The following is a 15,575-nucleotide window of genomic DNA, read 5'->3' as shown; positions in this document are numbered from 1 at the left end:
CGGAAAAGGGTGGATTGCCCACTCCAGGTCGGGGGGGAGGTCCTGCCTCAGGTGGAGGAGTTTAAGTATCTCGGGATCTTGTTCACGAGTGGGGGTAGGATGGAGCGGGAGATTGACAGGCGGATTGGGGCGGCGTCAGCAGTGATGCAGGCGCTTAACCGGTCCGTTGTGGTGAAAAGGGAGCTTAGCCAGAAAGTGAAGCTCTCGATTTACCGGTCAATCTACGTTCCAACCCTCACCTATGGTCACGAGCTCTGGGTAGTGACCGAAAGAACGAGATCGCGAGTACAAGCGGCCGAAATGAGTTTCCTCCGCAGGGTGGCTGGGCTCAGCCTTAGAGATAGGGTGAGGAGCTCGGACATCCGGGAGGGACTCGGAGTAGAGCCGCTGCTCCTCCACATCGAGAGGAGCCAGTTGAGGTGGTTCGGGCATCTGGTAAGGATGCCTCCCGGACACCTCCCTTGGGAGGCTGGCCTGGGAACACCTCGGGGTTCCCTCGGAAGAGCTGATGGAGGTGGCTGGGGAGAAGACTGTCTGGGCTTCTTTGCTGAGGCTGCTGCCCCCGCGACCCGGACCCGGATAAGCGGAGGACGACGAGTACGAGTACGAGTATGAACAGTGTTTTAAGAGACAGTAAGTATTATTAATATTATTCTTGGAAATATTAGAATTTAAAACATAACCCCATTTCCTGCAACTAGCTTTTAAATGGTTGTTATACCATGCAATGATCACCAGTTATTTAGCATTCTACCACTGATAATCAGCTTTCATGGTGCAGTTCTGCTGCACAGTGTCTGTACTTGTGTACCTTTTGCATCGCAGCACATAGCATGTCGTTGCCTTTGTGGATGGGGACCTGAACTGAACCCAGGAATCGCACCAGGAACTGATCTGTCCAGCCATCTTTCTGGACTGTGAGAGGAAAGGAGAACAAACATAAGAAAATACATCTTTAATTATGAAATGTTGTTGATGATGGTGGTATTCTGTTTTTACATTTCAGTATTTTTTTTTTTTTTTTTTGCAGTGTACCTTGGTTAATATCTTTGGCCACCTTGACAGCATAGAAGGCAGGGAAGATGCCGGTAGCGCCAGTCCTCATGTTGTAACCCTGACACCACAGGTCCTCAGACTGGTTCAGTATTAACACTGGGTCATCTGACTCTAGGTACAGCTCATCTTCATGACGAGGGACAAACCTAAAACAGCCATACAAATTTATAGATTTCAGTCTGATGTGTTTATTTGTATGTCACAATTAGTTTGTGTATGTTCATATGTATTGACCTGTAGGCAGCTCTGTGGCTCTGTTCTCTCTCCACTCCATTCAAAACACAGGAGAACACACCAAAAGACCCAGCACCTGAATGAGACAGCATTATGTTATACTCACAATCAGAGACTGCATGTAAAGATGACAATTCCCCAACAGTGAAGCCACAACATCTTGATCACCCCCTGGTGGCTGGCTGCTGCATAGGTCATAAACCCTACCTCCTCCATGTTATCAGATGGGACATGACATGGCATCTTTAGGAAGTTTTTATCACACTGATATATATTCAAGTGTTCATTTTTCTGGTTAGTTCATCAATCATCAGTTTACAGTTTGTATTTTGTGTCATATCATCTTTTCATGAAAAGACACAAAAGTAAAGTAATCAAATTTTGACTTGACTGGAAACCCACATGGCCACAACCATGGAAAAGCTTAAAGCTCATTTGCATAGGATTTGGAAATTGATGAAAAAAAAAAAAAGATAAAATGAACTTTGACAACTCCTTACAATAGTGTGAGAAAGATTCTGAGGCTCACGTTAATGCACACTACTCCTTCCATCACTTCAACTTGAGAATGAGAGGACTGAAAGCCACACATAAGCCCTTTTTTACACAGAGATAGTGCAACAGAGCTTCCCTTGTCTCTTTAAGTCTCTAATTCATGCCGCCTTTGCATTTTTACAGGGAACCAAACGGCAGCATGTGTGTGATTTTAGACAGCATGGCGGCATCAAGGAAGCAAAAGGGGCGTGATTGGAGCGATGGGCATTACATGTAATACAACAGCGTCGACCTCTAGTGTGACATATAAAAACCCATGTCTGCTGCGCTTTACAAACAATAACAATGGCATAACATGGCAATAACAATCATTTACAGTTACTACCAGCTACTGTGCCAGCTACTACTCATACCGCCCATGATCCTGTCCCGTCCATTAGACATCTTTTCGGCACTGTTATGACCTCCAATGCCGTCTTGAAGGCAAGACAACTCTGTCCTCCCATTCTGTGACTGTACATTTTATACAGAATGACTAGGTGGCATAACAGTGTGAAATTCCTGCCTTAAACAGGCGGTGTTAAGGGGGATATAGACTATATCCTCTGGGAACAGCACTGGGCTTTGAAGCCAATTTGACATAGTGACTAAAATGTGAAATTACAACTTCTGGGTTGGCTATGTGATGCAGTGGGGCCCAAAAAGTATTTTTGGTCCAATAACATTTTGACAGTCTAGAAGAACTGCACAATTAAACTATTTATCCCCATTTAAGTTAGCAGAGGGCTAAACCTGGTTTAAGTTCCTGGAGTGCTAGCTTTATGGGCCCAGTGAAGTGGTAGACCTGGGTAATTTTATACCCTTAAATTTGAACTTTGGCTTTATGCGCCACTGAGCAACTTTCATAGGAATAAAGAGGGCACTGCCTTCAATGCTGTATCCAGTTCTCTTTATACATCAGTGTCTATGAGACTACACCATTTTTCAAAACAGAGATTGTCTTATTTTCTCCAAACAAAAACTGATACCATCAGAATGATATGAAAAATGCTGTAACCTCATACAAACTCAACACAGAATGACTTTCTAAGTACACACTTGAGTGTTACTAATGGGGGATATACAAACCTGTGGTGCTGTAATGACTGCTCTTGTTGGGAAACAGGTTGAGGAACTTCTTACTCCTGGAAGCTGCGGCCCTTTCTCCATTAGACTCTTCTTCCTCTGAAGTTGTAGTTGATGTTACCTTTGACTGCTTACAGATCCTTGCCACAACTTCCCTCCGTCTCTTTATTTCCTCCTCCCTCCTCCTTTTCAAATCCTCTTCCCTCCACTTCTTCTTCTCCTCTTCCTCCTTTCTTCTCTTTTCCTCTTCTTTCCTCCTGTCTTTGAGCAGAAAACAAGAAAAGTTAAACTACTAGCAGCAAGACACAAGAACAAAGGCACCGTGCAAAAAGATAGCGTATGTTTGATTTCAATTTAAGACAGTCTTCTCTGTCCTTAAGCTACACCTGCACAATCATCCAGTAAATGTTTGGTGCTCCTTCTGTTCAGTGGTTTTCCAGTACTGGGCCCTCTAATCTTTTGTCGTTTTATGTTTGAACTTAATAACATGACTCAGATCACAAACCTTGTTAAGATCACTTAAACATGAGTTCTCAAGGCCTGTCCCAAAATGCACATCTCAAAATGTATCATTGCACCTTACAGGACAAATAAAAACAGTGAAAGCACCAACTGATCTTGCAAGCTTTTTTCATCTGCTTGTATGTGCAGTATATAATAGTTATACAATATGTTAGTTTTTGTATGTAGGTATTTATGTATGTAAGTATGTAGGTACACTGAGAGCCACTGGAAACCAGAGTCAAATTCCTTGTGTGTCCAAACACACTTGGCCAATAAAGCTGATTGTGATTCTTGGTTCTGACACATCTTGCTATACTATTACAGCTCTTTCTTAAAAACAGTGAATTGCTCAGCTTTGCAGTGTGACTGCACTCACAGCAGGGTTTCTGATGTTACAGAGATTAATTGGTAATTTAGGACATCCTTTAATTGGATCCACAAACTGAAAATTAAGCTGAAATTGCGGTATGAAAGAGGGTATTTTTCTCTTTTGTTGCTAAAATTGACTTGTTGTTGCTATGGGAATGTTGGATGTATTTCATATCCCCGTGAGCCCTCCCAAATGTTTAATCTATTGTTGTTGTGTACCATGAAACATTAAAGTTTATCACACATTTTAAAGGTACACTCCCTGATATTTATTGCACTGCTGAGTGTAAGAATAAAACCAGGTGATGTACTTTTAAAGGTCCTGAAAATGTGTTTTCCTAATTAGCCTCTTGTCATGACCAATTGGGTCCTACATAAACACACATTTTTCAGCCACAGTTGGAGCAGTTTGGTGTGATATAGATGATATTTTCTCTCAGTCACTGTCTGACAGTCTGTCCTTCTGTTCAACTCTTGGTTTCAAGCTGAACATTTCAGCGCCTGCTGGGAAGACCACCATAAAATCTGATATGGGAAATCAGGGGCCCTAGAAGACAGTTCCTAATAATGTGGTTGACCCCTTGACATTTTCCTCTAACTAATCATTGATATGATATGTTAATATATAATTAAGCAATTTCCTCTTTAAAATAAGCCCAGCCCAGTCGCCAGAAGAAAATGCTGGCATTATATATTTCTGCAAACCAAATACAGCATACATTACATTATTATGTTACATATGCGTCGGTTCCCCAAGGGACACAGTATATGAGCCAACTGTCATGAGAAGGTGGAGGGGATGGTGGATGGGGTGACACCTGAGCAAGACACCTACCAAGTTGCAGGCCACTATTCAAAACAGGTTGATTTTTAGCCAGTTATGGCCACATTTCCAGTGGCTTTTTAGCCAATAAACATTGATGTTTTTTAGCAACCAGTCTCTGTGTCTCCACCAGGGATAGCACCACAAAAGGTGGTTGATTTTCTCTAATTTCCAGCTGAGATAGTACCACCAAAAGTGGGTATTTTAAACCAAAACATGACCTTTCCCTAACCATAACCAGGTGTTTTTGTGCCAAAGTGTAACCACACATTAACCACAGCACTGTTGAAACATAAAGAAACATAAAGTTTCAAAGTATCTCCTACATAACACCATACAAATGTAATGTAACCCTGGTATGCAGAAACATAGATTCCAACATTTAATCTGCTGATTGGGTCGAGCACATTTGTGCTTCCCAGAAGATAATCCATTTATTTATCATCAGGACGAAATGCCAGTTTTGTACACAAGATGTCTCATTAATTAATAAGCAGATTATCATGAACTTTGCTGAGAACATTCATACTTCCCAAGGGATAAACCCTTTCATTTAATTGATCACCCTTGAACCTTTCTTTGGAGCCACCCTCAGGAAAAGTTTTTAGCACTTCACAAGAGCTATCTGTATCTTGCCTCTAAACTTTTAGCCACTGTTGTACCAACTCATGATACTGCTTTCTGACAAAAGTGACCTCAGCCATGGTAAAAATGAATCTGAATTATCATTACCTTGCTTCTTTGCTTCTTCTGTCCTCTTCCTCTCCTCCTCATACTCTGGGTCTTCCTCCTCATTTGCTGACTGATAGACCGTCTCTGCATCGCTGTCATCATTGTGCTCCTTGTAACCGTGAAAGCAGTCCTTGAGGCTGCCCAGCTCCAATTGAGCATGTTCATCGACCACCAGAGTGTATTTAACAGAGTCATAATTTAACCCTGCTGTAGCCTCACTCTTTGGTACAGTCTGAGCAGCCGCACAATCTCCCTGAGTGACAGAGTTGGTGCCTTCCACCTCAGTATTATTATCACATTTTCCTCTTCCTGTATCAACCTCTGACTTGGTACAGTCCATCTCTGCTTTTTCATTATTTGCAAGGCAGTGTGTTGGACCATTCTGGACATTAACACAGGGAGTGGGATCTCCCTCCCCCTCTTCTTCGCTGATGTCAGGGTTGGTTCGGTGGGATAGAGAGGGATGCAGGGGCCCTGGTGGGGGACCTTCTGTGTCTGAGCTGAGGGACATTCTGTTTGACCCCCCTTCGCTGCTGGACCGCGAGAGAATAGGGGGGTTGTCCTGGGTCCTGTCATGGTTTTGGCCTAAGAACACAAAATATGGGCAGTGGTTAGATTTAAGGAGTAACAGAGAAATTTGCAGACTGCTTGCAAAAGCATGAACCACTTTACATGTTTTACAAAACTTAAACTTGTTAACATGTATGATTAGATTAAATAAACCTTCCCTGGAAAAGTGATGTTGTACCATGATAAAGATATTAAAAAGAGCAATTAGTAGGCCTGCTGTTTAGCAATATACAACCAGAAATCTCCCAGTATTACTCAGGGTCTTTATTTTGCCCTTAAGCAAGGCACTTAACCCCTCAGGTTCAGGTACAGATGCTGAATGGCCAGTAGTCATAGACTGTGGCTGTAATCACAGTTGGATTTTTTTCAGTTTTGCCAGTGTGAATACTATTATTATATTCTGTCTTTCTGTTTGTGTCAGTGTGACTACTAGACTGCACCAATTTTGCACCAGTTACCAACTACACATTCCCTCAGCTGTACAAAGCACTGCAGGCAGTTTTGGATCACTGTTCTGGCCAATAACTCCATCAACCTCAAGCTTAATGTGAGGTTGGCCACATAGTGGCACATTAAGCAGCTAAAGGGCCAGATATTTGCCTCAGGAGTTGGTGAATATTAAAAACACAAGAAAGAAAAGTGAACGTTTGACTTTCATCAGGTTCATTTATTTAATTTATTAGATTGAGCATATTCATGCTTCCCCTAGAATGAACCATTTTCATTTTGGACATTTAATGAGTTTTAGTCTGGCACTATCATCCAGACAAAATGTCACTTTTGCACACGAGATGTCTTATAACGTAATGGGCAGATTACCATGAAATTAACTAAGAACATTCATGCCTCCAAAGGGATTAATTTAATGAACTTAGCCCATGAACTTTTATCTCAGGACAATGTTTTTAGCCCCACTACTGTCAGGTTTTTAGACAACCAAAGTATCAAACAAGCTCTCTGTATCTTAGCTAGCATACAATTCAGCAATTACTTAAATAACATCCATGTGCTAATCAACAACTATTTCCTTGTTCTGTTTTAAGAATGCAAATAAAAGAATTGTTACTAAGGGACTATGACAAAAATAACTGGGGTGGGGAAGGGGGCTCAAGCTTGTGATTCACTTAGCACATTTCACTTAACTGTAGTGCTTATCATTCAGAATTAAGGCAAAAGTGAAAATGTAAAGTGCTCTTTGTTAGAGATCATGTTAAATCACTACTGGCATTATAATGTCTGTCATTATCATGGCTACTGTTTGACTGTTGTAGGACTGCTGTCACCTGCATAGAAAATCACACCTTTATAACCCATGGTACACATTAATCCTTTTTGATGTAGCAGTTGAAGTTTTGAAGTTTTTTGATCAGTTTTTCAAAAAAAAAAAATCTCACAAGGGACTTAAGTAAATGTTACAACAGCCACCTCCCTGCGCTCTAAGGGTGGTTCATTACCTTGGTCTTGGGTCTTGTCCTGGTTTCTTGGTGCTACAGGTGTGCGTGGAACCACCATGGCTGTCAGATAAACTTCCTGGTTCGACAGTATGTTATTTGACTTGAATCCCCCTCCTTTGTTAACCCCTTTAGCACCTACTTTTCCTTTCCCATCAGCCCCCCGGCTTTTCAGTCCATTTGCTTCCCTTGGCCTCTGATGTCCATTTCTCTCTTTCTCTTTCCCATCACATAGTCTTCCTCCTCTTCTTTCTTCCTTCCCTGCTGTCACTCCATCCTTTCCTCTGATGTCCCCCAGGCTCCTTTCTCTCATCGCTGTTGCTCCTCTCCCTGCTCTCCTTTGACTCCTCAGTGTGCTGGAGGACTGTGTGTGTGTGACCCCTGACACCTGTCTTTCCCGCAGTCGAGCGCGTGTGTCTGCAGTGGTGGCAGCAGCCTGAGTGTTGGCTCTGCTGTTTGTTCCATTGGCTGTGGGGGGTTTGGGGGCCGGGCGGCGCGTGCTGTGCCGAACTTTGTCCTCCGCTTTTGGTTGGGTATCTGGTGGTGTTAGATCCCCTTAACACACACACACACACACACACACAAAAACATCAGATTATGTATTAGGCAACCAGATGTATACAGAGGGATTATCAAAGTAAGCAGCTTGTCCTGGATAAATAACAGTTACGAGAACAATCACACATTCATTTCAAATAATTCAAGAACATATTTACTTCATTCTTGAGGATCTGTCGTCACTCTTGTACTGTCATGCTAGGACATCCCTGTTGCAGCTAGAAAAGGTGGGCTGAATTTGAATTACTTTATATACTGCTGGGTAGCATAACATATGATGATATATTATAATTGATAAGTTGGTATATATATTGTATTACTTATACTTAATTATAAGGCAGTCACCTATCTTTTACTCTTTTGAGGAGAGTAAGGTCACCTATCTTAAAAGATATGGACTGTCTTATAATTAATGGGTTTTTTTTGTATTGTTCTTTATATTGTAATATTAGGGTAAAAAGGCACTTGTAATGATTTTTTTCCTGTTTACATTCTCTCAGTGCAGGAGATGTGTTGGGATGTGTATTTCAATTAAATTGAACTGCAGTCATTTATATGATTGCCTCCTTTTTATTCTCTATTAAAACGACACAGGAACAACCAACTCCATAGTGTATGACAACCAACCCCACGATGTTGATGGCTGTCATAAGTGCACAGGACATATTTGACAATCCATATCTTTTGAACAGAATAAGCTTTAGGAGAGGTCATTCCATTCCTGCCTGACACTTCAGGCTTCCACTAAAGTGACATAAAATAGAAATACTCAACTCAGTACCTAAAATTGTACTTACAGTGGCATGCAAAAGTTTGGCCACTACTGGGTACCCCAAGACATTTGAGCTCTCAGACAACTTTTACCAGGGTCTCCAGGGCTTGTTCACAGTCACTGTTAGGAAAGGCCAGGTGATGCAGATTTCAAAGCTTTTTAAATATTCTGACTCCTGAAACCTTGTCAACAATCAGCAGCCATGGGCTCCTCTAAACAGCTGCCTAGCACTCTGAAAACTAAAATTGCTGATGCCCACAAAGCAGGAGAAGGTTATAAGAAGATAGCTAAGTGTTTTCAGGTAGCTGTTTATTCAGTTTGTAATGTAATTAAGAAATGGCAGTGAACAGGAACTGTGGAGGTCAAGCTGAGGTCTGGAAGACTGAGAAAACTTTCCGAGAGAGCTGCTGGTAGGATTGTTGAAAGGCAGATCAAAACTCCTGTTTGACTGCAAAAGACCTGCAGGACTCTGGATTGGTGGTGCTTGTGTTGCAGCCAGTGGCACGGGGAACATTTCACAGGTAGAGGAAAGAATGGATTCAGTTAAATTCCAGCAAATTCTGGAAGCAAACATCATAACATTTAAAAAAAAAAAAAAAAAGTTGAAGATGAGGGAAGGATGGCTTCTACAACAGGACAATGATCCTAAACACACCTCGAAATCCACAATGGACTACCTCAAGAGGCACAAGCTGAAGGTTTTGCCATGGCCCTCACTGTCCCCCGACCTAAACATCATTAAAAATATGTGGATAGACCTCAAAAGAGCAGTGAATCGGGGCGTTGGTGGCTTAGTGGTAGAGCAGGTACCCCATGTACAAGGCTGTTGCTGCAGCGGCCCGGGTTTGACTCCAGCTCTGTGGCCCATTGCTGCATGTCGCTCCCTCTGACTCTGACCAGCTCAGTGGCCTTGTGGTAGAGTGTCCGCCCTGAGACTGGGAGGTCATGGGTTCGATCCCCGGCCGGGTCATACCAAAGACTATAAAAATGGGACCCATTGCCTCCCTGCTTGGCACTCAGCATCAGGGGTTGGAATTGGGGGGTTAGATCACCACATGATTCCCAAGCACGGCACCACTGCTGCTCACCGCTCCCTCAGGGGATGGGTCAAATGCGGAGAACAAATTTCACACATTCAGGTGTGTGACAATCAGTGGAACTTTACCTTTACCCCTCTCTCTCTCTCTGCCCCTTTCACACTTCACTATCCTATCAATTAAAGGCTAAAAAATGCCCTAAAAATATATATCTTTTAAAGGAGCAGTGCATGCAAGACAGTCAAAGAATCTCAAAGAGCTAAAAGCCTTTTGCAGTAAGAATGGGAGAAAATGGACAGACGAGGTGTGTAGAAATGATAAGATTTGTCAAAGGGGGTGCTACTAAGTACTGACCATGCAGGGTGCTCAAACTTTTGCTTCAGGACCTTTTCCCCTTTCCTTATATTGAAACTGTAAAAGACTGACATTAAAAGTAATCTTGCTTAAAATATTTTATTTTAAGAAATGTGTCATCTTTAATTTTTTAACTTTGGAAATCAGGTCTTTTACTTGTTTGCTGTTCACAGTAAACAGAAATTTTGACCAAGGGTGCCAAAACTTTTGCATGCCGCTGTAAGTAATGCACCTGAGCATATGTATTTAGTTAGATTCCAACACTAAGCAAAGCAAACCAAAGATCCTCAGACGCATTGAGCAAACATTTTCTGAACGTGAAATTGCCCTCAGAATTCTTCTGACCATCATGGTGACTGTGGCACTGGGAGAGTGCAGCTTTTCAAAGTCTCAGGACAAACTGTGTGGGCTTGCTATTCCATCCATTGGAAAGGATGCTGCATCCAAGATGAATTACACAGATCTGACTGCTGAGTTTACTGCCAACAAAGCAAGGAGAGTGACAGGATTTATATAGTGCTGCCAAAGTAAAATGTGCCAACATGATGGTCAGAAAACTTTCCTGAGAGGTGTTCTTTTAAAGTAAAAGTGATAAAATGAGACTACAGAAATGATTTTAAACTCTGTGAAAATTTAAAAAGGGTATCTCTATGCCTTTAATTCTTTAGGTGTTTCACTGTATTTGTAGTGGACAAATCAAATTTTTATCCATCTTAATATTGTTATAGCTTTTAAAACGTTCTTGTTATTGTCATTCTTCTTCCTTACTTTCTACCACAAAATCTGTCTACCCATACATGAAAATAAAACAAACCCTCCATATAATTCCAATCCTACATCAAAGTTCCTCACCTAAAATTGTGGGCTCATAGTCCCGATGGTAGCAACCATGTAAAGTTTAAAAAAGTTAAAGTTAAACTTTGGAAGGTCATAACAAAGCAGTCAGATATGCTATGTCTTGGCAACCTTTCACCAAGATTTTTTAGATTCTTTGACCTGGCAGGATTATATTCATCACTTGTTCATCACCTATCTCCTCACACATTTTTAGCTTAATTGACACCATATTCACTACACAGCATCTTCAGACTGTCCTACACACGATTCAGATTTTTGAAATATCAAAAATTGAGCCCACAGTGCATCTAAATGTTTTTATGTAAATACTATTGTAAACGGCTGCAAATTCTCACTAAATAAATTTCCAGTGTTCATGAAAAACATACAAAATTTTGATGTCATGGTGGAGGTAGTTTGACAAATGTCAGAAGTGTCAATAGGAGTCAGTAGAAATAAAAGCATCTTAATCATCAGTTTGCCACTTATGAAGCAATCAGTCTTTGCAAAAAAACAAAACAAATTAAAGGCATTTCTGTGTTGTCTAGATTCATTCATTCATTTTCCGTAACCGCTTATCCTGTTGGGGGTCATGGGGGCTGGAACCCACCCTGGGTTCAAACCCTCTTGCTGTAAGGTGACAATGCTGTCTGCTGCACCAATGTGCTGCAAATACAATATATTACCAACAACAAAAGGACATAACTATGAAAATAACAATGTCAGAGAAATGCATTATTTTACTGTGGTGAATACATGTTAGAATCTACCTTGTATGTAGTTTTAACTTTTACCACATACATTACAAAGTAGCAACAACAGCAGATCTCTCTGGGTTGACCACTAAACTAACTTGGTGCATGGCGTTTCGTTTTATATGTGCAAGAGGGTCAGTGTTCAGGGATTAATGTTATGAAACAGTAGTATGTCCCGACTGTGTGCATACTGCATCCAACCCCATGAACTTTTATAGAGCAGCTGCAGTACCCACTAAAATTAAAAAAGAAAATATGTGATTCGGAACACACCTATGATTTTTTTGTTAAGATATTTTTTGGGCATTTTTGCCTTTAATTTATAGGAAAGCTGAGTGTGAAAGGGGGAGAGAGAGAGGGAATGACATGCAGCAAAGGGCCACAGGCTGGAGTCGAACCCGGGCCGCTGCGGCAACAGCCTTGTACATGGGGCGCCTGCTCTATCCACTAAGCCACCGACACCCCACACCCATGATTTCTAAAGTATTTTTAATGTAATAAGTTTTCATTAGCCATGGTCTGGGCAGTCCTGCTGACAGACCCTCCTGTATTTTGTCTGTCCTATTTTCATCTTTCTGCTCTTCCTCCTTCTCCTTCCTTCTCAAAATGCCCAGCCCTGACTCACTGCTGCAGCAGCTATACTTGCTTTAGTTTTTCCAAACTCATTCAGTGTCCATACCTGTAATATGTGGGGAGGAGGAGCGGGAGTCCTTCCAGCTGTCCTTCTTGCCTAAAGAGTTGTTGTTGATGGAGTCCTGGATAGAGTCAAAGAAACAGAGTGTAAGAGCAGAAAACAATACATGACTGTGTTGATCACACACACACACACACACACACACAAAGTATCTATCTATCTATCTATCTATCTATCTATCTATCTATCTATCTATCTATCTATCCCCAAATATTTCTCCCTCTCTTTGCCAGTAAGAGGAATCAGCATCTACCAGTAAGTATGCGACGGTGCAGACTCGACGTCATAGGGACCATGCAGAACGCTGACTCACTTACTGACATCCCATCGTGCATCTGCTTTCCCTGTTGCAAACCCCATCCTGTTACTATGGTCACCGTGTGTGTGTGTGTGTGTGTGTGTTTGAGAGAGAGAGAGTGAGAGAGAGAGAGAGAGAGAGAGAGCGAGTGAGAGAGAGAAGGAGGACCTGAATATCCCTCTCTTTGTTAAGTACATCGCTCTCTCTATGATGACATCTTCCTTCAGACTGGCATTACATGAGCACTATATGGTGAATTCAATGTGCAGTCAGAAATATAACGGAACCAATTTCATTATTAACAACAGTCATAATGCAATTTATCATTTTCTGATGCTCAGAACCGTCTGTGAAGGAAAGTGGTTGGCCTGTTAGTTAATTAACCTGCTACAACTACTTTCTGTAAAGGCAGTTTCCCAAACCTCTACTGACCCATACAACATTTTCATTTTTATTCCAAAAATCTCATCAGCAGATCAAAAAGTTGATGAGTTTACTTGTCACTATACAGGGCATACACTGAGTTACCACCTTCTTCATTTTTGTGGTGAGATTGTGCTGGAATTCCGTGGTCCTTTTAGAGTTAGTGTGCGTGTTGTATTGGATTACATGGAACAGTATCTCCTGTGTACATATGATGGGTGAAAAACAAACTCGAATGCTTTCATTCAACTAGTTCAAGTACTTCTGCATCAGACTGACTGGCCTTACACAATTAATGTTAATCATGCAGAGTACTGATTACTAGTGGACAGGGGGAGTCGACATTTCGACCATATAGTCTGAACATGATAATGTGCAAATGTAGCTGTGAATGTGTTGGATTGTGTGAATGGATAATCTGTTCTTATTTTACTGTCGCTTTGCAGTGATTGAAGTTCATTTTATCACCTTGTGCTTTTGCACTATGAGGAACCATCACATGGGGCCAATGAAGCAGTATGAATGAGTACTGAATTTAATTACACTGAGACAGAGAGGGGATAATGAGAAGTGATGATAAGAGCTGGTAAAAGGAAGAAAGAGATTAGAAAGAGTTCCAGGGTCGAGAGAAAGTGGAGGAGAAGAAACACAAAGAGGCAGAGGAAGAACAGCTCAGTCACCAGAAGAAAATGTTGGCATTGTACATTTCTGCTAACCATTGATACATTACATTTGTATGTTTTGTACATAGCATATCAACATTGAGCTGATTTTGTCATCAGGAGGTGGAGTGGATGGTGAATGGCATGACATCTAAGCGAGATGGCTGCCAGGCTGCAGACCAACAACTTGTTTGAGACCAACAAACAGAAACACTAGTTGTCTTTTGGTGATCCTTCGAGGCGTCGTTACTGGTGTTTTAGCTACGGGATCTGGACATTTTTCACATCACATTGGGGTTTTTCCCTGCAGCATTTCAGCCACTAAATCTAAGTGTTTTTCATGGACCATTACAGTGTTCCCTGCGCTGTTTGAGGCACTAAATCTGGGCATTTTTCACAGACACATCACAGTGTTCCCCTGCTGCGTGTTAGCCACCCAATGTGGACATTTTTTACAGACACATTGTGGCATTTCCCTGTGGCTTACCCCAGTGATGTTTTAGTCACTGAACCTCAGAGTTATTCAAAAGCCCCCTCCCTGCATTTCCCGCAGCTTTTGTGCCATAACCAAGTGGTTTTTGTGCCTAAACCCAAACACACCTTCATCACAGCTTGTTGAGAAACACAGAGTTTCAACATGTCCATTGTTAAATAATGTACAATATAACGTATCTGTGATTTGCAAAAATGTACAATGTCAACGGTTTTTCTTTTGTAACTGGGTTGAGATAGAAATATTCAGAGAGAGCTGGGTAATGGTTAATGTCCAGCTTGACTCAGAAAGTGGACATGAATTTTTTTAAACCATGCCACTACCATGATACCACCTATAATGACGGCGATGTCGGCCTGTTGGTTGGTTAATTGGTCAGTACACCACTTTGGTCCTGACTGTAATATCTAAACACCCACTGACTTTTCCTCTTGTGACATTTGCTGTGGAGTGAAATATCTTGACAACGACTGGATCATTTTGTGATCCTCTGACTTTTCCTCTAGTGCCAAGAATGTTCAAAACTTGCATAATATATTTAATCTGTGAAATCTCTCCACGTCATGGATTGGCTTAAAATTTTGCATGAACAGTCATAGTTCCCAGTTGAAGCATCCTACAGACTTAAATGACCCCCTAACTTTCCCTCCAGCATCACCACAAGGTTGACATTCAACATGCTATCACTGTCACTGTAAGCATGTCACCATGCTAATGTGACCATTTTGCACAAATTAGGTAACTGTGGTACTGGAAACATGGCTGCAGGGAAGTGGGGGAAGAAGTTCTGAAGAAGATCTCAAACAATAGTAAGAAGAAACTAGTAACTAATGTTGCTAAATAAATGTAGTGGAATTAAATCTACAATATTGGCTTCTAAAATATAGTGGATTTTAAGTAGAAAGTGGCATAAAATGGAAATACTCAAGTAAAGTACAGTGCTTGAGTAAATGTACTTAGTTACATTCTTGCATGATTTACAGGGAGCAAAAGGGCAGACAGGTTTAGCAAAATGACAAATTTACATTACCCCTGGGCGGGCTGGGCTGTCCTACTTTTATCTACTCCTGAATACTTGGGAGATTTAAAGCAGTGACCTTCAACCGTAAATATATTTCAACCTGGTCTCACTCCCAAATAGCAATGCTTGGGCAGTGGCCCTTAGCATCAGATACTGATGCACTTAAGGGCCCTATTTAGGCCAAGTCCACAGTAGCACGGGTATTTTTAAAACCGAACTTTTTTGGCCTCCAGTTTTTAAAAAATCTGCGTTCATACGAGCGGTGTAATAAAAATACCTCCATCCACATGACACCGCAAATTTCACTATCAA

The 15,575-nt window shown here is 41.5% G+C and overlaps 1 protein-coding gene across 1 annotated transcript in view; it reads right to left on the bottom strand.

Moving 5' to 3' along the window:
* The window catches only part of LOC117262338 (C-Jun-amino-terminal kinase-interacting protein 1), a 46,322-nt gene that overhangs the window by 8,127 nt on the left and 22,620 nt on the right, over nucleotides 1-15,575 (bottom strand). The window contains exons 2-8 of the mRNA XM_033635238.2: nucleotides 12,352-12,427; nucleotides 7,363-7,914; nucleotides 5,339-5,923; nucleotides 2,914-3,171; nucleotides 1,291-1,366; nucleotides 1,036-1,202; nucleotides 812-915 (exon numbers count right to left, since the gene is read on the bottom strand). Coding sequence (XP_033491129.1) covers nucleotides 812-915; nucleotides 1,036-1,202; nucleotides 1,291-1,366; nucleotides 2,914-3,171; nucleotides 5,339-5,923; nucleotides 7,363-7,914; nucleotides 12,352-12,427 — 1,818 coding nt within the window. The remainder of the gene's footprint in view (nucleotides 1-811; nucleotides 916-1,035; nucleotides 1,203-1,290; nucleotides 1,367-2,913; nucleotides 3,172-5,338; nucleotides 5,924-7,362; nucleotides 7,915-12,351; nucleotides 12,428-15,575) is intronic.

Source organism: Epinephelus lanceolatus, chromosome 5, assembly GCF_041903045.1.
Source record: "Epinephelus lanceolatus isolate andai-2023 chromosome 5, ASM4190304v1, whole genome shotgun sequence".
NCBI classification, from domain to species: Eukaryota; Metazoa; Chordata; class Actinopteri; order Perciformes; family Serranidae; genus Epinephelus; species Epinephelus lanceolatus.
The sequence above is the reverse complement of the archived record's forward strand: the minus strand, read 5'-3'. Positions and strand labels throughout refer to the sequence as shown.